Raw genomic sequence first — 24,130 nt, 5'->3', positions numbered from 1 at the left:
GGCAATTCCTCACCCCTGCCTGTTCAACTCCTATCAGACAATGACAACTATCCAAAATGTGCTGTCCAACATGTCCACTTTCATATCCATTTTTTTAAAAATAAAATTTTGGAAAGCCTGAGATAAAAATGATCTGTCATCATGCCCTCCCATGACTGCTTTTTAGTATGAAAAGAATGTTCTTTTTAAGTTTTCCTGCTGAATCCACTCAAAAGCTTTCCCACTTGTAGATTTTCAACAAATTTAATATTATTTTTTTCAGCAGGTTTTTTACTTTAATTTTTATTAATTACACTTTATTCACTTTGTATCCCCCCTGTAGCTCCCTCCCTCCTCCCTTTCCAATCCTACCTTCTCTCCCCCTTCTCCACACATGCCCCTCCCCAAGTCCTCTGATAGGGGAGGTCTTCCTCTCCTTTCTTCTGATCCTCGTCTATCAGGCCTCATCAGGAGTGGCTGCATTGTCTTCCTCTGTGATCTGGTAAGGCTGCTCCCCCCTCAGAGGGAGGTGATCAAAGAGCAGGCCAATCAGTTCATGTCAGAGACAGTCCCTGTTTCCATTACTAGGGAACCCACTTGGATACTGAACTGCCATGGGCTTCATCTGTGCAGGGGTTCTAGGTTATCTCATTGCATGGTACTTGGTTGGAGTATGAGTCTCACAAAAGATCCCTGTGCCCAGATATTTTGGTTCTATTGCTTTCCTTGTGGAGCTTCTGTCCTCTCCAGGTCTTACTATTTCCCACTTCTTTCATAAGACTCCCTGCACTCTGCCCAAAGGCATTTTTGTGCGTATTTATATGTGGTAAGTTACAGATACGTGTATAACCCCATAAGTGAAACGGGAACTTTCTCAGAACTGTGAGGGAAAGCAGAACCAGTGAGTGCATTCCTTTCCCCCACAGTGCTTCATGTCCAGGTAGTGTGAACACGGTGTGTGAACAGAGAGGGTTCTCTACACACGTTCTCGGAATTGCTGTGGAGATGTGACTTGTCAGCTCATTCAAAGTGGACCATGATATCTGCAGCCATGATTTCTCTCCCTGAAAAGGCAAAAGTTAAGGGTGGTCCTTTTTATCAGCTGTCAGTCAGCCCAGCAACCTTGTTACTTTGATATTCCTCAAGGGGAGTATATGCAGCTACTGTCAAACCTGACAGCTTCATTTAGCCTTTAGTGATTGGTGAGCCATAGACAGGGCTCATGTCTGCAAGGCCCTTGGGTATCCTGATTCTGCAAGTCCTTGACACCCACAATTTGAGCTAGGTGCGGGGGTTTGTGAGATGATGGGTAGACTATTTTTCAGGTGCAGTCCTTTGAACATTGGCAGATCTATAAAATGTGAGAAACCTACATTTGAGCTCTACTTGGTTTTTATTGTTCCTAAAGGAACATTATTGATCTGATTGAGAACCAACTTCCAGATGCTGTTCCCTCTGCATCCCCAGACTCCCCTGAGAGCTGAAGTGTGATTAGATAGATAGATAGATAGATAGATAGATAGATAGATAGATAGATAGATAGATGGAGTGTCACTTCCCCTGGTATTTCTGCAAGTGTGTACCACAAGGAAAATGGAAAGGGGGCAAGGAGTATAAAGGTCCTCTCTGTAGTACATGTGTCAACTTTCCATTCACATATATGTATTTCAGAAAGAAAAGCCAACGTGAACATGGTGAATTGCAAAATAAAATAATGTGTACTTTGCCAACTTAAAAAAAAACATTTTAACAATTAAAAATTTATTTTAAAAGATATCAAATCTGTAGTATCCAAAAGAAATATAATAAAAGGTATAAATTCAAGCCAGCCAAGAATTGTTACCTAATAACAGTATTTAAAAAAAAATAATCAGGAAAGCTTAGGTCTAGGATTATATTGTCTTAAACTCAGTGTATTTAAAACTAATCTTGAAAACTCTATGTATATGATCAAAGAGCATCTCAGCTTGGACCAGCCATGATTCAAATGTCCAGTGGCCCCATGTCACATAGGACAACACTGTCTAGTTGGCATTGCAGCAATAACTACAAAGTCGTTTAGCATCTTTTCCATCTTCACGGAGATTCACCATGCCATAAACTATACCTATTTGAAGTGTATTCCTGTTTTTAGGGTCGTCTGTGTGTGGCAAACAAAATCAGTTTTAAAACATTTCAGGGTACCATTCAGGAACCCCACAATCATTCAGTCATTCCTCATTCTCCCTTCTTCTCTATCCATTCCCAACTAAATAATCTGTATCCAGTCTTTACAGACTGCATGTTCTAGTTATTTCAGATGAGCGGATTCAAACAAAGTGTGACCTTCTATGTCTGTGGCTTCTTTCACTTAACATAATGTTACCCAGGTCATCCACCTTGTGGCTTATATCCAAATTTCATTCCTTTTATGATTAATAGTTCATGTGGATCTGCCACCTTTACCGCCATCTTCTCACCACTCAACATGCATTTGTGTTCTTTCTACTTCTTTGTAGCTGTGACTTATACTGCTGGGGATATCCTCGGACACCTTCCTGTGTGGGCATGTGTCCATATCTTTGAGGTACAAGTGTACAAAATCATCCTTACACTGTTCCTTAGCTATTTCTACATACATTTCCTTGTGCTGTGCCTTTCTGCAGTTTGCATCCCTTGGATGTGTGAGTATTTATAGCAGCTGTACTGATCTCCCCATCATCTTGAAGGATTGGTTTCTAGTCCCTGAGCTTCAGCATTATAATCAATTGCACTGGTGGCCCGGCTCTGTCCGGACACTTCCCAAGGACTGAAGATGTAAAGGGCTTCCTTTACCACTTATTCCAATAGAAAGGAACATTTGTGTTCTTGCATCTCTGGGGGCTCCACTGCTCTGCCTTAGCACAATTTAGGGTGTTTCCGTCAGTAAAAACAGTAACAAGCCCTGGATAATAAAAGCACTCGAGATTGTTTTTAAACTCTGCAGCTTTCTGTACTAGGATCCCAAAACTAAGTGATGGGAATATGTCACTCCAGTGAAGAAACTGAACACAGCAAAGGCGAAAGGTGACATCTCTACAAATTATCCTGGAATAGGGCTTGTCACTCTGGCAGGCATTATTGTCAGGGTTAGATCCTGGGTCAGGGTTTTCTTCCTCTTGCTGTTGAGAGCAATAGATAATCTACCCTGTGTGAACCAAAACACATCAGAAATTGACCCAAAGAACATTGTATATTACTGGATCATATTTGAGACTGACAGGTCAAAACAAAACCCCTGAGACAGCTTTTGTCACTGAACTCATGTGAAGCCTAAGAGTAGTCTTCCAGATCCAGGACTTCTTCAATCATGAGTGTACTGAAGCTGTTGTGTTGCCATGTCCGTGAGAACTGCCTGGAGGAGCCGCTCAGGAAGGGAGCACTCCCTTGCCAGATTCACCTTTGCTGGCACCCAGCCTACCTTCTGGCTTCTCACCCTACCTGGGATCTTGAACAAGGTCTCTTCTTGGAATCCTTTCCTGCATTCCTCAGAGAGGGTACAAGGACTGTGTCAAGCACTGGGGGCAGGTTATGGCTCCTTTGTGCTGGGAGCTGTCTGTGGAACTGGCAAGAGAGACATGTGGGTGTTAGTCCATTTCAATTTACAAGGAAGAAAGGTTTGTGCGGACTTATTCTATCAGAGGTTTCAGACCCTAGTTGGTTAGATTTCTTGATTTTGCGCCATTGGTGAGGCCACATCTCACTGCAAACCACATAGGCTGGAGAAAAGCTGTTCACCTCATGGCAGCCCAGAATCAAAAAAAGAGGGCAAAGAAGAGGTCCAGTATCTCATTCATGGCCACACTCCCAGGAATCTTTCTTCTTCGAGTCCCCATCCCCTAAAGTTTCCAAAACCTCCCAGCAGTGCCCATGTAGGTCCTTTGGGGACATTAAGATTCCAACCATAACAAGGTGTTTGTTCACCACCGAGATGCCAGTTCAGACCAAGACAACCCCTTACTTTCAGGCTAAAGGAGAGCTGGGTTAGAATGAGATGAGTGAACTGTAGAACTATAGCAGGTGTGTGTGGCAAGGACTGGTGTGACCAGAGTGTCCCTGACCATGGCAACAGCAGCTTAAACCTGTTAATGAAGAGCCTTCTGGGTGTGCACCAGCCATATAGGAAGGATCATGAACACCAGCCTACTGGCCAAGTCTGGTTTTGCTAGTTTCCCAGTGTCATTTAGACATGTGGCTAGCACAGGCCCTGGCCTCCCAGAGCTGACTCTCATTTTGGAGACAATTCTATAAACTACATAAAATGATAGCAAGTATATAGTGTGCTAGGACACAGTGTCAAAGATCTACTAACAATTACTGGGGTTTTCACAGGGTCTCAGGCACCTCACACTGCACTGCTGAGAGTGGGTCAGAGGTGGGTAGGAAGGCTCCCTCCACAGAGGCCATCAGTGCCAGCATGAACAGTATTCTGGGATTCTTGGTGCATTTGAGGTTAAATTGTGTCCTTCCACTGCGTCTTTGAGGCCATGCTTTCCACCTAGAGGAAGCCTGGTATGTTGGTTCCTTTGCTGTGAGTGTAATCAAATACCATGACTAAAACCAGCTTAAGGAAGAAAGGGTTTATTTGTGCTTACTGTTCCAAAGAGGCAGGGTCCATAACAGCAGGAGAGGGAGCAGGTCAGGTCGCTCACTGGCTGATCACATACGTTCTCGTCCACATGCAGGAAGTAAGGCAAGGCTTAAACTTAAACCTCAAAGCCAGTGACATGCTTTTTCCAGCAAGACTCCACCTCCTGAGGTTCCAAAGCTTTCCCAGTGCCACTAACTAGGGATCAAGTGCCCAAATACATAAGCCTTATGGGGGAGATTCCTCATCCAGATCGCCACACCTGGATCGAGAGGGAAAAAGAAAAGTGACAGAAGAAGCAAAGACACCAGAATGGTGAAAGTCTTTTGTTGTTTTAGTTTTTAGCATCACACTGAAGCCCAGGCCTACCTGGAAATCTCTGTAAAGTGCTGATTGACCTTAGAGCTGGGACCCTTTGCCTCTCCTCTTAGGTGCTGCCATTCCAGCTTCTGAGACAGTGTTTGCTGAGTGGCGATGGAATGCTCACTGACAACACAAAAGAAAGCTTTCACTTCAAAGAAAGCTTTCACGTCAAAGAAAGCAAGGAGTGGTTTATTCTGTAGCCATTGTCCAGAAATGTGAGTTCACGTTGCCTCAAATAACATGTTTTACAGTTAAGAGAAAAAGAAAGTCAAAGAGGTTTGCAGATACATTGGTAAGAATATCATGTAAGCAGGTTGTAACAGAGTTGGGAAATCTGTGCTGTGGGTTTCAGGTGTTGTTGGCATTCTTAGCTTTTGGGTTAATTATTACTGATTATTACTAATTATTGTTACTAATTATTTCTTAATACCTTCCAAAAGGTTTCACATGGTAGTCACAAAGATGTTAGATCAGACAATGAAAAGATATTAATGGAACTAAAGATAACCCAAGTTAATTTGGCTCTGGATTTGCAACATTCCAACTCTCCTCAGTCAGAGTGCTCTTTTCAGTCAGCCTTGCAGAATCTAACATGCCTGGCATGCTGGAGCCATGCTGGAGGCCCTAGAGTCTGTCGCAGGGGGAGAGGGTGGAAGTAGTTAGTGACACCAGACAGCATAAGCACACGAAGCTGATGAGTTTACCTAGCCATCTAAGACTATCACAAGATTAGGATGCAGAGGTAAAGGTGTCTTATGATGGTGAATTGTGGTTCTTTATTCGTTCTAGTTTTCTTTTACACAAACTTTTAAATCATATTCACAGGATTAACTGAGATTTTGTATGTAGATTAAAGGATTTAAACTTAGAAATAAGCTTCAAGTCAAAGTAGTAAGTTTTTACTCCATCAAGTTTGATAAATAAATTTACCTTTTGATTCTTGATTTCTTTACCTGTGGAGATAATGGCAGTGGCATTGGTGATGATGGTGAGTGTCTTAGTCACTGTCCTATTGCTGTGAAGAGACACCATGACCAAGGCAACTCTTACGAGAAAAACATTTAATTGAGGGCGGGCTCACAGTTTCAGAGCCTTAGAAGGCCCCACACTCTGTGCCTGTTCCTCTGGCCAAAGCAAGATGATCATGCTCAGTTCATGTCCTGCCTGCCCAGTTAGGGGTGGCTGAAGTCTACCTTTGCTCATCTTTGAAGCCCTCTTTTAGCTGTTGATCTTGACTGCTAGTCATTGGCCTGCTAGTTGTAAACCTTACAGGTGTCTTGCTGGCTGTGCTCTTTGTTCTCACATTTGTTTGGGTGGCTTGTGCTCATCACTGTTCCTAGCTACCTCATGTAATTTGGAATCTCTCCTAAAATGAATGGAGGCATCTAGAAACTGTCCTTACTTACAATTTAGCCCCTTATAAGTATTCGCTTTAAAAGCAATAATATGTAAAAGAGCAACAATCCCTAGCATGAGACCACAAAGGGTCTCATGGATCCTAGCTAGCCCACTAACACTGGCCTTATTTCTCAGAGCCTCTGTCTATCGCTTATTAGGTCCATTTGGCTAGCCCATGACCAGCTACAAGCTTCTTTGTTTCTCATGCCCAGTGTTCCCACCTTTAAACGTTTAAAGTGAACATTCTTTGTAACACTTAGGTGTATTCTCACTGTAATGTGGGAACAACTTATTTTCCTCTTTTCCCTTGCTATCATGAACGGATGCCTCAGTAGGGCAGAGGTATATGAGCCAGGAAGGCTGGCCAGGGTCCTGTCATGAGCCTGAGCTGCTCTGAGCAGGTGAAAGCAGAAAGGTCCTGTGTCCCCAGGCATTGCAGAGTATTGGTAAAGTACGACCACTGTGGGTTTGTGACTCAAGGCCTGGCTCATTCTCTCTGCAGGCTGGTGGAGACTGGTTTCATCCACAAAAAGTAGTGTTCATCTAGTTCATGTCTTGAAATCTGTGGCCACACCTCCTAATCCCTGTCAAATAGCAGCACCCCTAACAACCAACCTTTCAAATATATAAGCCTATGGGGCCAATCCTATTTAAAATACCACACTTGGTGTCTAATTGGAAGGAACAGTCAGTAACAGCCTTAGAGACCTTGTTAAGGGTGTTATGTCTTCCAAAGTCCACAGTGAATTTTCCATATACTAAGTTAGCTCCAAGACCTGGGGCTTGGCTTGGAAGAAGAGCTGAGGAGTGCCAGACCACCAGTGATCTGACCCAAGTAAGCAAAAACCCTGGCCATATCAGAAGCCCACTGGCATTTCAGGCTCCACTTTTGCCTTCTCCCCTGCCCTATCCAGAATAAGTTCCCACAGCAAACTAATGGCCACATGGTTCTTGTTTCTCTTGAAAAGAAGGAAGTCTGAGCATTGTGACTAGCATCAGCCTGTCCTCACAAACTAGACCTCTCCATAGTAGCAGCCCAGACTCCTCCTGAGCCCCTTCCCTATGGGTGATGTACAGGATATTGAACTGTCTTTGAGGCCTACGCATGGCCACTTTGATGAAAGATGACCAAGATGGAAAGCAGAGTAAAGGGGCACTGATAAGTGAGAACTGTAACCGTGGACATCCAAATGTGAAAGGTTCCCAAATGTGAGGGCCAGGCATCTGGGAAAGGTGTGGCCGTGTGGAACAGCTGTTTATTTAGGGATGGCATAGTTTGACATCTTCACAACTCAGGTATAAATAGCCTTGCCCTAGCCCCTAGCCATGGGTCTTCTTTGCCCAGACAATTCAGGAAAGCCAAGAATCCTACACATGAACTCAAATGTCTCCTTGACCCTGTGACCTGGGGGTCCTGGGAGAGCATTCAGGAAGTAGCACTTTGGGCATACCTTGTTAACAGAGGTTATGTTCTTCTGCCTGTTCTGCCCTTGCCTGCCATGGACCGGCCCAGTCGGGCTCCCGTCGTCCGCGGGAGAACAAGGCTTTGGACAGGAAGACATGGTTTCGGCGAAGAATTGACAGACAGAGACACCTTGATGGTTTTGACTCTGCTGCAACTTTACTGAAGTCAAGCTAGTATTTTTATAGTGATCTTACAAGGAAGCACCTTAAAATTGGCATGCTTTCCAGAACATTCAGACTTTTACCAAGTCTGAATGTTATGTTTTAACATAGGGCAGTGCCCACAAGAAATCTTTGCCTAGAAACTTTCTGATCAACGCAAACAAGAAACAAAAACCTCAAACTATGTTTTCATTATCACTGACTAGTGAAGAGGAAAGTCAGGAGCTGTAATAGTCCTCCGAGCCAAGTCGAATACCTGCCAAAGTCTAAACACACCTTTGTCAACCATCCTTCCTTATGTCCTGCTAAAGATTTATGATCTTCCCTAGAAACAAGATGCTGAAGGGAGGGGTAAACTTGTGCCAGCTGTACTTCTCCTGTTATTATTTCTTAAGAAGGAGCCCATTATTTCTTTCTCTATTCTTATAATGTCTTCTGATACTAAATCTAATTCATTACTTTTCTTAAACTTATTCCTTTTACATATTATTTTATTAAAGCCTTTAACAATCTATTTATAATAAATTTCTTTATAAAATTAGTTGTGCTGTTTTAGGTGTCACAGAGAAAGATCAAAGAATTCATTATTCCAGCCCCAGAGCCACAACTGAAGAAGCGTAGAAATCTCAGAACACGTCTCTTTTCCAAGTGGGATGAGTTTGCCAGGGACCTTCCAGGGGGCTTATTTCCGGAGAAATCATATCCCCCGCCCTGTAGCTTATGCTACTATGGCGACACTGGCATGGGTGTAGCACTTGCCCATATTGCTGCTGATGTCCTGGTTCCCTGCACTTCCCTGACCAGCTTTTTCTGAATGCTCTAGCACAGCTGCTATCTCCTTGCCACTGAGCTGGAATGAGGTCCCACATAGGACTGGGGGCCCCTCTGAAGCTCTGCCAGACAGTCTGGATCATACTGATATTTTTCTCCCGCTGACTAACATGATGTGCTCTACAACCTGACTGCTAGAGGGAGAGAGAGGAGGGAGCCCAGGAATTCAGAGGTGACCCTGGATTATAATGTCATTCTTGCCAGTGCTGAAGCCCTGGAGAGTAAGTGCTGCTGACCACATGCCTAAAGTCCTTTCATGTCACTCATAGCTCTCTGTTGGCCTGTGAGCAAAGGGCCACAATGAAGCCATCGCAAACCGGTGGGCCTTGAGGACCCTGAGGGAACCTGCTGTAGATGGCCAGCAGGAGAAAGGGTGTAGGAAGCTGCCCACTGAGACTCTGTTCTTTGTTTCTGTTGTTGCCCAGCCTTTCTAACATGTGCCTCACTGACGTCAGCTCATGAGGGCACAGAAGAGGATCTGCTGCCGGCTGTGGCAGCCTTTTAGGAACAATTTGGGATAGAATGCACCCAGAGAAACTTCCATAAGGTACTGGGTGTGCAAAATGATTGAGCACAACCAGAAAAGAAGACACTCATTGTGAATCATGGGGAACTTTTTCATCAAACTTCCCAGGCCACTTCTGAAAGGTAGTAAATGAGTGCATTTCATAGGCCTGAATCTGAAAATGAGTGTGACCATGGCTCCTACCCAGAGTCTGATTCCTCTGTGAGGCTTTAGCCTTGACCTGGGATCTGCTGTGTTCAGAACTGAGGAAACCATAACTCTCACTTATGACTCCTCAATTCTAGGAGCCCACAAAGTCCAAAACTTAAAGAGAATGACATAAAGCAGTGCAAACAACAGAACTGTCCACTGTCTTGCCAAGTGAGGCGCTGGGCAATTATCAGCTGATAAAGATGATGGACCAAAAGCAGCTGAAGCAGAGGCAGGCCAGAGCATCTGCCATGGTCTGAGCTAAGCAGGGCTGACCTTGGTCCTGAGCAGGCTCTCTGAGCCTGCTTTCTCATTCACCCTGAAACAGTGGTCCCGTGGGAGTAAATAGCTAAGGGCATCCTGGTGCCCCAGTGTTCATCAGAGATGCTCCCCAGTGCAGGGAACAAACATACAGTCAGGAGTTTGCTCGTTCTGGCCTGTGACAGAGGAGGGGGGGTGGCCATTTGTACAGCCTTGCCACTAACTGTATAAGGGCAGGGCCAATGCTGAGGTGCTGGTGACCTGAAGTGTTGAGTTCAGGGGCTGACGTGTACCAAGCTTGGATCTCACCCTTAGTGCAGGAGCATGACCTCCAGTGGAACATTGTCTCTGGCAGCAGGCCCAGACTCTGTTGTCACTATGCCTGGCAAAGCACCAACTTCTACTCTGACGTGGTGTTTGGGTCTCAGGCTTTGCTCAGTTCCAAGAAGAGCCGGGTGCCTGAGTTGAGCCTGCTATTTGGATGCTTTCATTTCACAGACCCTGTTACGCAATGTTCCATGAGTCTCGTAGGGACTCCAGCTGGGCATGTTTATATCCACTGCCCTTGCCTTACCAGTCCTACCTCACCCCAGCAGAGGTGGGAGAATATGCTAGAAGAACACCTTGAGCACTGGTCTAGACCAGCAGCTGGAAGCATCCACAAACAGCAGCTCTGGAGAATAATGCATAGGCCTCACGTCTCACAGCAGCTCCATTATCGCATTCTAGAAGGACTTGGTGAGGAAGTGTTCTACTCTGGGGTGGCTCTGTTTGTCTTAAAGAGTACCCATTCAATAATAAGGGTAAGTGCATGGCCTGAATCTCCTTAGATTACACTCCCTGTCATTTATCACCCAAGGATGTCAATCAGAAGGCAAGAGCAATGTCTTGCCTGCCTTCCCCTCATGCCATGGCTTCTCTAATGATCAACTCTAGTGTTGCCCATGCAGTGACTAGCTGGAAAAGCAAACACCCTGGTTAGGGATATGGCCATGTTAGGACATCTGCACCCACACGTGCATTCATTCAAAACAGACGCGACCCTGTAGCGAGAACCAAAGCCTGCTGAGATGGGAAGCCTTCTGGCCACTCTGACTTCAGGCTCCTTAGAGACCACAGTTCTCTGAGGTCCCTTAAAATAGTTGCATTTCTCATAGAACTCCAAGAAAGGCCCTCATGTGGTGGGCTCACTTCTGTAACTGAACAGACACACAAGCAAATGATGAGATGGCCCAGGAAGCTGGTGACAGCAGGTGAGAGTTCCAGGACCATGTCATTTCTTGTCCAAGCCAGGACACTTGACAGAAGGATTACTGTGCATGACTACAGGGACCGCCAGTATAAACAAGATTCGTGGGTATGCTAATGAGAGCGCACACTTTGCACCTGCTTTCTCTCTTCCTAAGAGCAAGAATAGAACCACTAATTTCTAGCTGTAACATGGCATGTAAGGAGGGAAGTGTATTTCTCCTCCTCCTCCTCCTTGTTGTTGTTGTTATTATTATTCTTTCTTCCCTACCGATAAGTGTTCCTGAAAATTGCCAAGCAATTGCTCTCTCTACCAGTGAGCTCCACCTCCAACCCTGTTCATTACTCTTGCCAGGAGCAGTTACACAGAGAAACAAGTGTTGTGTCACCACCTCTGTCCTCATGAAGAATGTCTCTAACTCAGGGCTTCCAGACAGAATGGACAGGGACGACAAGGCTGCACGATGCCACAGAGAATGGCTGAATGAATTGCACAGACGGAAAAGCTGCCTGTCTTTGGCATAAGCAGAGGTCCTGACGCTGTGTTTGCCCACTGTAGTACAAGCTACAGAGAGTGGGCAGCTGGGCACTTGCCCGCTGAGAAGAGGCCTCAAGCTGGAATTCCATGGGAGAGTCATTAACTGATACTGAAATGTGTTTTGTTGGTTTGTTGCCTTCCAAATCCCCTGTTCAGCATAGCCATGCTGAGAAAGTGAGAGCCTTTAAAGTGTGTTTCTGAAACTGAGCGTTTGGAAGCACAGGATAAATTCAGTGTATCTTCTTAGAAATTCATGATTACCTTGGGAAAAGCATGTTTAGATTAAAACAAACAAATCTATTGAGCAATATATGCCATATATTTAAGGCTCTATAGGATACTTCAGAGACATGTTCTCAGTAACCCCTTCAAGCCTAGTCCCAAATCCCCAAGAATAAGATCGGTTTGTCAACTAATCCACAACAGGGTCCAGTGTAAAAGGCTCCATCTGTTAACCTTTCACTTCTGGTGAGCACCATGCAAAAATGACTTCAGATTTTCATTTTCAAATTGTTCTCTGTCTTGACATCATTGTCTTTGGTATTTTGTTTATTTGGTACTTTGTTTTGTTTTGTTTTGTAAATCATGTCTTGCTGTACAGCTAGACTTGAGGGCTGGCTTCAAATTCACAGTCCTCCCACCTTGACTTGACACTGGAATTGTGAGCATATGCTGTAAATGCAGCCTCAATCTCTTCTTTCTTATTAGCCAAATATATTATGTCTTTGTATGAGCATGGCTTAGCTTACATTTCAGTAAAATCTGTTTTAGAAGCTGCGCACAACTGCTCACACTTGTAATCCAAGCATTTGGAAGGCTAAAGCAGGAGGAGGAGGATTTCCAGGAGTTTGAGGCCAGCCAGGGCTTACATAACTGGTTGTAGGTTAATCTGGAGCTATCATGTGAAACCTGCAGGGGAGGAGATACTGTAAATTTCTAAGGTTAGGCAGAGGGATAATTGTGTTATTTTGGCTTTCTAAGACAATATCACTATACATACGTGTGTGTGTGTGTGTGTGTGTGTGTGTGTGTGTGTACCAGCCTAGATGTTTAAATTTTCTAGCTTTTTCCTGAAGATCACACATATTTCTTTCTGATTTTAAATACTATTACATTTGTGTGGGAGTGGGTGGGACGGTGGGTGTGCATGTGTAGCACACCCCCATGCTAGAGCATGCATGTAAGTGTCAGAGGACAATATGTAAGCTCAGGTCTCCCTACCACAAGTAAGTCCAGAGGGGTGAACCTCGGTTGCCACCTTGGCAGCCACCTTCACACACAGAGCCATCTTAGCACCACATATTTCTTCTCAAGGTTATATTTTGGTGTGGTTTTGGTTTCTGTAACAGTTGGTAGTGGCTTTTATCATACGTTCAGCGTGGCTGACTGCCATACTGGCTTCGGTGTGTAAAGTGGAAGGACATGCTCATCAGAGCAAAGACATGCCTTCCAAAATTAATATTGAAGCAAAACAAGTTTTGTTCTCTTACATGAAATACTTGAGCACTTGGAGCAGTGTCTGCCATGTAGCAAATGCTCGTTAGATGCCACTGTCACTTTCCTCCTGATGGGTAGTAATGGTGTCATCACAATGCTTTTGAGGCACATTTGCTACTTGCCAGGAAACGCCCTTGTCTAGCTGGCTCTACTAACCTCAAGGAAGCAAGCAGCAGTGTTCTACCCTGGCCTTTACCAGCAAAGCCAGAAGCTCTCGCCTCTCTTCTCACTTCCAGTGTCTATATACTCCCTTCTCAGCAAGCCCTCAGACCAGTTGTGAGTTCAAAGGCCCTTGCAGGGAAGGAAACCACAGCCCTAGAGAAGATAAGAATCAACCCAGCAGTCATTTCTCAAGTTCTACCAAAAATAAAAAAAGAAGAAAGAAACCTCATATATTCAGAGTCACATGGCCTTATTATCAATAACACTGGCACGTCACTTTCATCATCATAGACTCTTAGAAAGAAACCTCATATTCAGAGTCACATGGCCTTATTATCAATAACACTGGCACGTCACTTTCATCATCACAGACTCTTAGAAAGAAACCTCATATTCAGAGTCACATGGCCTTATTATCAATAACATTGGCACGTCACTTTCATCATCATAGACTCTTACAGGTAGAAAGAAAGGGGCCTTCGAAGATTCCAAAAGTTAATACACATCATGACTGAGATGGGTCATGCACGTAGCATTTAACATGCACTTGCTGTGTACATCCCTGTATTTGGACTTTGGGAGGAGCTACAATAGTTGCTAAGTTCTCCCCATACCTGTTGTCTGGTTTGATTCCCGGCTACTCTGGGACACAAGCAGGAAGTAGCATGGCTGGGTTTAGGATTCCTAGCAGGGCAGCTCCATTCCATTGGCAGGTCTCTTTGTCCCCTCTTCTGGCTATTGAGCCCAGCTCTCCCTGCCCTTGAGTCTCAGATGCAGTGGAGGATGATTGCACATCACTTCTGAAGAGTTAGCAGTAAAGAGTTCAACAACTAAGATAAATTCTGATTTCATGGACCCTGCTTCCTCCTCTCAACAGCATGTGTGTCTGATGTTTCAGTTCCCCCACACACACTTGAATTATCTGTATTTTTCTAATAGACTCTAATGCCCAAAGTTTATATAAGAAAAGTGTGGAAAAAAGAAAAGTCTGAACCATTTTAATGGCCAATTTATGCAGAGTAATTGTCTGGCCTGGCCTGGGAAGTCAGTTGTGGATTCTGAGGGGGCTGTAAATTGAAACTGCTAATTGCACTTCCTTCTTTCCCTTGGACAGGCCCTCTAACCTGCAGCCCAGGGGCAGCATGCTGTGGCATCAGTGCTGCAGCTTAATCCCACTAGCCTTCTGCATGTGCTGATGCCTTGTACAGGCCCAAAAAATTCAGCAGCACAGTTAGAAGCACATTTGTGGGCTCGACTCTGTAGCACTTACTGAGATGGCTGTTTGAAATTCCCTCCCTGTGTGAATTCAGTGTTTCCCTTACTGCTTCTGTGATTATTCTGGGTTGATCCCTATAGCCCTGTGAAACCCTCTGCCCAGCCAACTTTAAACTCTTGGGTTCTGTTTATCATCAGTGGATGTCTTGTTCCAGGAATTAGTCATTCTTTTGCTGTTTTTATCAGCTTTCCTTCACTGGGTCTCTATTTCTACACTTAGTTAATCATAGCAGATCTAGGTTTCACAGTAACCAGCATAGAATCTTATGGCCAGAGGTTGCCACACACCACCACGTCAGTTACCAAGCAAAGCCGTGCATCACCACTGATGGGCTAGCCCGTCCAGAGAAATGAATCATTAGCCCATTTTACTGCTGGGGAACCGTCACAGGGCTCAAAAACTACAGTGCCACTAGGCAATATGATCTTGTAGGGCCACCATCACGTAGGACGTGTGTCTTTGATCAGAACATCATTATGTGGTAGGTGACGATACTTACTGGACACTGCCCACATGCCTGTCCCTTCTTGAGTGGCTGTGAGAGCAAGGCAATTCAGTAATTACACACACACACACACCCGCCTCATCCCCACCAGTCACTGAAACAAGCTCATTCAGAGTCAGTACAGGATGTGTGAAGATCATGTGAGTGTTGCCATCTCTGCCATGCTCTCTCAGGAAAACAGCTCCATCTACACAGGAGACCAGGGAAGCCTTAACCTCTGGCCCAAAGTGTGGGCAGGCTTTGCTGGGGTGGACATGGAGGGAGCCTCTCTTGATAGCATACCAAACAGAGACACATAGAAGTCAGGGACCCACAGCCTGGTTGCAGTATGTGAGACATTCAAAGGCAGAAGCAGTGAGCAGCTATGGGAGGGCTGTAGTACAGACAAGATCCTAGACAGGCAGGTCTCATTCGCCTTTATACTTGCTAACACTGTCCACACTATCAAGATCTGACTGCGTAAACTACACCCCAGGCCATAAAATTACACAGCTGACAATTTGGGGGTATGGCTCAAGGCTAGATCATTTGTCTAATCTAACATGCATGTAGCCCTGGCTTCTATCCCAGCACTGAAAATTTAAATGGACTTTAAAAACCTAACTGATAGCCAGGCGGTGGTGGCTTCCCAGCACTTGGGAAGCAGAGGCAGGCAGATGTCTTAAGAATTTGAGGCCATCCTGGTCTACAGAGAGAGATCCAAGACAGCCAAGGCTACATAGAAAATAATAATAATAATAACTGATACTTGGGACAAAATGAATTGTAAGTTGGATTCGTTTGGGCTCTGTCAATTTCAGAATTTAGTGGGATTTGTGAAGCTTGCATTAAGCTCAGTGTCATGGGGAAGCTTTCATTAAGAATGCAGCAGGAAACACCTTTTTTCCTGCTTTACACATCCAGGTCAACACACTGTGATTGTGGGGCAGGACACATTTGTCACAGCTTTGTGTCAGTGAAGCCTTTAGACAGGCATTTGGTTGGTTTTGTTTTTGTGTTTTTGAGACACGGTTTTATGTAGCCCAGGATGGACCTGAAATCAGTCTGTACTAAAGATGACTCTCAACATGTGATCCTCCTCGGCTTCCCAAGTGCTGGATAACAGGTGAGCACCTGGTTATGGAATTCTGAGGAATGGGTACAGGACTTTGCTGGAAAACACTGTCAAGTCAGTTCTATCCCCTGCACATTTCAACCTGTATATAAATCAACACTGCTTAACAAGAAGAGCTCTTGTTAAGCTGAGTGTATGGCACACGCCTTTAATCCCAGCACTCAGGCAGGTGTGTTTGTGAGTTCAAGGCCATCCTGGTCTACATAGTGAGTTCCAGGACAGCCAGGGCTATATAGAAAGACCCTGTCTCCCAAAATGCCCTTCCCCAAAAGAAAGAAAGAAAAGAAAGGCTCCAAAATCAACTAAATATAAAACAAGCTCCCACTAGTTGACCCATTTGAGCTGTCAACTAAAGTCACATGTAGGTAACCTAGCCCAGCTATGTAAACGTTTAAATAATGATTTGTTACTTTGTTTAAGAAATTATTTGTATTTTAACTTTTCTGAAAACTATTTGACAGTGAGTCCATAGGTCTATTTTGTATGAGAATGGCTCACAATAGCCATGCTTTGGTTTTGAAGGAGTATATTTATTAAGTATACAACAAGCAGGAATAAAAAATAAAACAGCAGAAAGATAGTAGGATATCACATCAGACTCAACATTCAGCAGAAACTGACTGGGGAAGCTCCTCGAACCAAAACAGTCAGGCGGAGAGTGTGCTGGAGAAGAAGTTCCCAGGTGAAATGTGTACTCCAGGGGGAGGCTTCCAATTAGCCATCCGCCACAGGCCTTTTCAGGTTCTGTCATGGATAAAGCAGGAACAAAGCCTGGCTTTGGGAAGGTGCCTCCTGGCTGTGCCATCAGGGACGTGAAGTTTTTATTCTAATGAGCTGTGTTTCTGTTCTCCTTTGTTTCTTACAGGGATGGGTAGACAGGGGGGTCTTTGCAGACACACTGACCATTCTTGGGTCTGAAATGGGGCCAGGGGCAACAAAGCCTCCAGAGCCAGCTTCTCAATGACTTAAACAGCAGCAAACAATTCACTGATGTATTTTACAGATCTATTAATATATACTCTTTTATAATTTACTAATAGATATTACAAATATTCAGCGTTGAGAAAAGCACTGGTCTTTCTCTTAAGACTTATGCTTCAGTACACCAACAGCTACTTCAGGCTGTCAAGAAAATCTACCCAGCTAATCACAGACCTGAAGAAGGTCCCAGCCATGCTCATCAATATGTTCAGTGTCCTGAAAAATTCAGCTTCCCAGGTCCCATCCACCTGGCATTCCCTGTGTCGATGAGAAGACAAGACCGCAGACACAGAAACAAGCTCACCACTGTGATTTTTGTCCAGATCCCCACCTTCACACACTTTTGCTGGCAACTGTGGCAGTGATACCCGTCTCCACACTCTGAACTTAGATACGCAGCTGTTAAGTTGCCTGTGTGGGTGGCTTCTCAAGTGCAGACCATGTCAGGACCAATGCGTGGGGAAAGAGGGAAGGCAGGAGGCCTTCAGCAGCCGCTACTGTTGGTGGGAGCAATCCACACTGACCATGTTCCTTACTAGGGCCATACTTCTCTACCCTGGGGCCTCTCTTTAAAATACAGCATTAAGACAGAGAAAGAACCCTTGAGAAGGTCCTTCATGGTAGTGCCAGCATTACCATGCCAGTCCCAGCACTTGGGGGCAGAGGCAGGCAGATCTCTGAGTTTGACTGCAGCCTGATCCACAAAGCAAGTTTCAGGACAGCCAGGGCTAGACAGAGAAACCCTGCCTCAGGGGGCTAGGGAGGAAGAACCCTTGAGAGAGTCTGGATTCTGACACATGACCACTCTGGGTGGCAGCCCAGGCCTTTGGGAGTGTGCTCTCAGTCCCCTTTGTAAAGAGCAATTTCTCGCCCCAGATGGTCCATAGAGAGTGTCCAAGTGCTGAGATCCAGATGGACATCTTAATGCTCAGCACTTGCTTTCCCAGTTCTGCTTGTTCCTTAAAGTACTGCCCAGGAAGTGCCTTTAATGGGAAACCATGACAACGTCTCTCTGTTCTAGAAAAGGGACAGCCCTGCATTGCTGTTCCAGCATCTGAGGTAGTAGGAGCACTAGGATACCAACAGAGACACTTAGTTAGAAAGGACACAACGAAGAGGCAGGAAACACAGGAAGCAGAAGCCTGGTAAGCACAGACTGCCAGCCTAGACACCGCACAGGCTGCTGTCTGTGAGAGAAGGAATTCCCATGGAGGAGCAAGCTGTACATAGGATTGGGTCTGCCTGCAGCGGGCAGCCAGGGAGCCTGGTAGATAGCCTTGCCAGCTCCAAATACCAAGACAGGCCATGGTGACACTTGAAAGAAATATGGGGGTCTTCCTAACCTCCACGTACAGGAGACTGGCAGGTGGAAAGTAAGGGGACTAACAAAGGCACATGGTCATGAACTTTGCCCTTTAGCACAGTTTCCAGAGCCATCAGCCTGCCATGACAGACACCTGCCTGGTTTAGAAATGAAACCAGGCTGGTGGCACACCTCTATAGCTGCAGCACCTGTGAGGCTGTCAGAGGATGGCAAATCGAGGACAGCCTGAATTACACAGCAAGGCTCTGTCTCAAACCAAATAGCTCACAGAATCCAACAGTTCTTGACCGTGTCTTTTGTTTGCCTTCAGGTGCATATTGGCCAGCTGTATTCAACTGACAAGCTTATCATTGAAAATCAAGAGAAGCCCAGGACATAGGAGCCCAGCACTAGGAAACAGCCGCCGCAGCAGAACTGACCACCTTCAGCATCCATTCTACATAGAGTGTTCACACAATCCTGGCTGAACGTAGCCTGTTGCTCTGCCTGCCTTGTAGTTGCTGATAAACTGAGCATTTGCATTCTCATTTGCATTCTCTCACAGCCATATTGTGAAGAAATGGTTGTGCATCCTCAGTTCAGGTGTTAGAATGAAGAGCTGGAAGTCACTCAGGATAATGCTATATGTTATCGTGTCTCCTCACCACCCCACCCCTTCTTGCAGATCACCCACATTTGTATAGAGCCTTTGCAGATTTTATGTCTTGGTCCTTAACAATAAACATAATTATCTCCCTATCCTTTTGTACCAAATAAACCCATTGCAGTGAATGTGCATTTATTTCCTGACATGGCAAGGACAGTAGAAGTGGGAACCATCAGCTGAAGATTGCCTTTTAAAAGGCAAGTACAAGCACCATCTCAGACACAGATAATGAGGACATGGATCAAGACAAGGAGTTTAAGGTAATGCCCAGCCACTCAGACCTACAACCACAGGTCCCAAGCCCCTCCTGGGCACACTGAATCTTAGTTCTGGCAATCCCCAGGGAGGCCATACACTCCCTGAAGTCTGGGAAGTACTCTGTGTAGTCCCGAGACATCAGGGACGCTAGGAATGAGTTATGAATGCATGTTACCTTTCTGTTTAGCGCCTCAATCAGCAGGGAGTAGAGTACCCAGAGTTCAGAATGGTTAAAATACAGTTCTCAAGCTGGAGAGATGGTCAGCACATTAAGGGGGGGGGGGCATTTTGCTCCTGAAGAGGACCAAGATGCAATTTCCAGTACCCACGTGGTGGCTCCCAACCATCAATAACTGAAGTTCTAGGGATCTGGTGCACTATTTGGGCTGCTGCAGTAACCGGTACACACAAGGTATACATACATACATACAAGCAAAACATTCATACACCAAAATTAATTAAATCTTAATTTTAAAAATAATAAGAATAAAATACAGTTCTCCAGGTGACTGACGATCAGCCAGTCAGCAGTGGCCACTGTCTTTGAGCCTTTGCCAGGTATTAAAGATGTCATATGTTGTAGAAAATCCATTCCTTCCAAACATAAGAAGTTTGAAAACTCCCTGGAGAGTTTTCAGGGACCTATCCCACTGGAAGAATTTCTTCTCAATCCTGAGCAGACTCGGGATTTAAGTAGTGAAGTTGCTACAGTAGCTCACACAGTGTATCATTAGTTCTTGTGGCATTCATGTGAATTGAGTACAAGCCATCTGTTAACCCTAGAACGCATAGAAGTGGGGCTGGGAGACCAGTCCATGTACGGTAAAGTGAGGACCTGAGTTCAGACTCCCAGCACCCATTTAAAAAGCTGGGCACACCACAGGTGAATCTTAAAAGCTCCATTGGCCAGCCCATCTAACCAAACTGGTCAACTCCAAATTCAGTAAGAAATTCTGCATCAAAAATTAAGGTAGAGAACGACAGGAAGATATCCAGTGACATTGACCTCTGACCTCCACATGCATGCACATGTATGTATGTGACCATATACACGTGCATATACCACACTCACATAAAGTGAGCCAGCTGTGGTGTTGCACATTTGTGTTCTTTGCATTTGAAGGCTGAAACAGGAGCACTGTCAGTTTGAGGCTACTTTTGGCTACATAAAATCCTAAGCTAGCCCATACTACATAGAGCCTGTCACAGGTGTTTACCCTGGTGTCTCTGCGGTAAGGATTCAGGCAGACATGGTGCTGGAGAAGTAAGGGTTCTACATCTGTATCCACAGGCAGCAGAAGAAGAAAGGCACGCTGGTACTAGCTTGGGTTTTTGAAACCTCAAAGCCCACACTCAGTGACACGCTTCCTCCAACAGGGCCACACCCAGTACCTCTCAAGTAGTGCCACTCCCTGATGACCAAGCATTCAAATATAGGAGCCCACGGGGGGCCACCCTTACTCAGCCCATCCCAGGTTTCATTTTAGAATTTCCTTACCTGTGTGTCACGCTTTGTTCTCATTCATCGAGCTGTGCAGCTCTTGAGCTCAGAGTATGTCTTGTATACCTGTAAGAGTAGTGAAGATCATTGGGAGTCATGAGTCTCGTACCACTGGGTCCATTCTTGGGAGCTGAAGTAGTCAAGAAACAGGGCATTTGGCCTGGGTGAAAAACAGGTGACGTGTGTTCTCCCCTTTCAGCTGACTCGGGCAGCCGTGTCACCCATCCCTGGAGGACCACCCAAGGTGGTCCTTGCTGCTGGGTCCACTGAGCACCACTACAGGGTCGCTCAGCATCTAACGGCAATGCTGTGGACAGTGCTCTCCCAATTCAAAGTTATCGTTAAGCACCTGTTCTGTGCAGCCTAACTCGCTCCCCTGAAAGGGTCACATTGCAAGCAGAGTGGCAGCTCCGTGGGAGACTCCCCACAGGATTGCTTTCCACAGACAACATGGAGTAAACTCGGCTTGTTCTGCAAACCATTGACAGCTGGCTGTTTCTGTGTTAATTAAACCTCATAAATGGGTTTGGACATGCCCAGGGCTTGATAATACAGAGCTACTTATTGTCACTTAGATCAAATTAACTGTGTTTGGAATCTACATGAAAAAACAAAGTAGAATTGAGACAAAAAAAAAAAAAAAAAAAAAGCCCACAAACAGGAGTTGCTGTGCAGAGCCCCATATTCAGTGTTCCCCAGATGCAGAGGACTTCGACTTGATTCTCGAGTGTCCAGAGAAAAGTGGCATTTAATTGTGTTTGCATAATGCGGCCTCATGCTTACCTGATCGCCCCAACTGTAGAGCTTGAGCCAGGCTATGTGTTGGAGGAGCTAAACCACTAGAGCAAGCCATCTCAACTCTCCAGAGTGTGCTCTGCTCTGAAGGTGCCAGGGGTCACTGTGTCAGCAGCTGGCAGATGAGAAATGCCACCAAAAGTTCACTTCTGCTGAGGCAAAAAGAATAATAATAATAATAATAATAATAATAATAATAATAATAATAAATAACCACATACTAGGCAGCCATTTCCCAGACCTTCGGCTGGCTTTAGGTGGGCCTATCTGGGTTTTCCAATTCTGGTTCTAGAGCAACTGTATGTAGCCAAGCTGTGTTGCTCTGGTGGCTCTTGTGCTCTTGATGGTAGAGCTAAGAGAGCATCTTCAGGATGTGACATAGATTGACTAGCATGCTCTGCAGCAGTCACCTTTGACCCTTTCCCACATAGCCACACCCAACACAGAAAGCCTCTTATTTCCAAGGAATGGAAATATTGTTCTTACTCTTTTCCCAGTGCCGCAGATAACCGAGTGTGCTAGGGAAGCGCTCTGCCTTGTGTCATATCATAAAACAGTTAAAAAAAAAAAACCTCCATTGAGGTTACCTCAAGCTTACCTCAAGCTCTGTAGAACAGATATGCACCCATAGCAAGATCTGCCTAGAGAGAATATTTGCTATATTTAGCAAAAGAGATTAATTACCTCCTCCTGAGAGGGAAGCAGCATTACCAGGCCACAGAAGAAGACAATGCAGCCACTCCTGATGAGACCTAATTGACTAGAATCAGAAGGAAGGAAAAGAAGACCTCCCCTATCAGTGGACTTGGGAAGAGGCATGTATGCAGAGGGTGGAGGAAGGGAGTGATTGGGACAGGAGGAGGGAGGGAACCACAGGGGGGATACAAAGTGAATAAAATGTAATTAATAAAGAATTTTTAAAAATAAATAAATAAATAAATAAATAGAGAAATAAAAGTCAAAAAAAAAAGAAACCAAAATTCTCAATACAGAACCCAGATGACCTCAGCACTGCAGAGCACTCTTTTGCTGAGCCATATGCAAGCCCTGTGGGATCAAACCTTGACAACCATAAGCTCTATCTGAGGAAAATTTGTCAATGTCAACTTGTACCAGCCACCAAGGTACAAGTCGGAAGCCACACGGAGCAGCTGGGTCATTGTAATAAGCAAATCTGGTAAGGTCACATGATGACACTGGAGCACTAACAAGAACTGAGGCAGCCTGTGTCCTTGTGCCTCCCTGCTCACCGAGCATATGCCCCTTGTTATAAAATGGAGTTGGCAGTGGAGACTGTGCTGGGTGACAAAGCAAACCTCTCTCCCCGCTCCCCTCTCACAGTTTACCTAGAGTCTAGATGGAGCAGATCTTCCTTTTTCAGTCTTTGCAGCGCTTTGCAGCTTCAGGGAGCCATTGATGAAAATTGCTTCTTGTGTTGATACCCACATAGGGAGCTGGATGGGCCTGGTGCTTCTGCTCAGGAGCTCAGTTTCAAGTCCAAAAACCCTACAGAGAGAACAGGAAAGAGAACATTCAGTGATGGATTTGACTGTTCCTTACGTAGTTCCTTACCACTGTGCAGACCACAAACAAAGTGGGTGTCTCACCGCTTTGAAATTGGATCACGTGAATTGTCAACACAAATAGACCTGAATTTCTACATGTTAAGAGTGTTTGTGACCAGACTGTGTTGACTGAGATGTCCTTGGTGACCACAGTGTGGCCCATGTGAGTTACCTACAGCTGCCTGCACCTCCTCAGGGAATCAAGGCTTCCATGATTAAATAAACTGTAATGTATACAAGGAAAAGGGTTACAGAGTTAGAGGCATTTACAGTCAATGCATACAGAATGACCAACAAGGATCATCTTTTATACAATATGCATTGTGTGTGGACTTTCAACATGAGCCAAGAGAATTTTGTTCAACTGTTGTCTATAATCAGTGCCATCAGATGAAGGACTTCCATTTGGGCACTCCTCTTTAAACCTACTGTACATCCACTTCCCTAAACCAAGGAAGCATTTCTTAATGTATATATGAGATACACTTGTGCATCAGGAAGTGAAGATCCTAAACTGCATCAAACAAAAGCCAGGTGAAAGCATAAAGAACTTGTGTGTGGCTGTGATGCCTCTTGCTGGGGGCTCCTTTGTCTGTTAAATGTGGTTACATTCCTCAACTACAGAAACTGTCCAAGACACAAAGTGTAGAGCTCTACCAAGCTCGGTTCTCGAAGTTATAGCTGTTAATGGTGCTAACCTTCCCCAGATTGCTCTGAGGTGGAGAAAACCAGGTCACTAAAAGTGAGCTGAGCTTGTCACCTCCCTGCCCTAAACCTTAATCTAGCCCTAATGACTTCAAACAGCTGCAGGTCCCTGGTCCTGTGAACCTGGCAAACCCCCTACTTTGGGGGGACTTCCCAGGCAAAGGCTGGAGCTATCTGTCACCTGGAAGTGCCATTTGTTATGACCTCAGTGATTTCTCTAGTCTGGGTCCTGAAAC

General features: G+C 45.1%; 2 protein-coding genes across 2 annotated transcripts in view; one reads left to right on the top strand and one right to left on the bottom strand.

Annotated features, from left to right (window-relative positions):
* Nucleotides 1-19,195, top strand: part of Lyrm4 (LYR motif containing 4) — a 125,019-nt gene extending 105,824 nt beyond the window's left edge. Inside the window, exon 3 of the mRNA XM_055595191.1 lies at nt 18,735-19,195. Within this exon, the coding sequence (XP_055451166.1) occupies nt 18,735-18,803 (69 nt within the window). The 3' untranslated portion in view covers nt 18,804-19,195. The remainder of the gene's footprint in view (nt 1-18,734) is intronic.
* Ppp1r3g (protein phosphatase 1 regulatory subunit 3G) overlaps nt 1-24,130 on the bottom strand; it is a 38,430-nt gene that overhangs the window by 7,946 nt on the left and 6,354 nt on the right. The window contains exons 2-8 of the mRNA XM_055595189.1: nt 22,971-23,130; nt 21,613-21,773; nt 20,827-20,895; nt 4,955-5,071; nt 4,593-4,847; nt 3,439-3,561; nt 352-497 (exon numbers count right to left, since the gene is read on the bottom strand). The gene's annotated coding sequence lies outside the window, so the exon portion shown is untranslated. The remainder of the gene's footprint in view (nt 1-351; nt 498-3,438; nt 3,562-4,592; nt 4,848-4,954; nt 5,072-20,826; nt 20,896-21,612; nt 21,774-22,970; nt 23,131-24,130) is intronic.

The sequence above is a fragment of the Psammomys obesus genome, unplaced genomic scaffold (assembly GCF_907164565.1).
Source record: "Psammomys obesus unplaced genomic scaffold, mPsaObe1.curated_primary_1811, whole genome shotgun sequence".
Lineage (NCBI taxonomy): Eukaryota > Metazoa > Chordata > Mammalia > Rodentia > Muridae > Psammomys > Psammomys obesus.
Note: the sequence above shows the minus strand (reverse complement) of the source record. Positions and strands in the feature narration are given on the sequence as shown.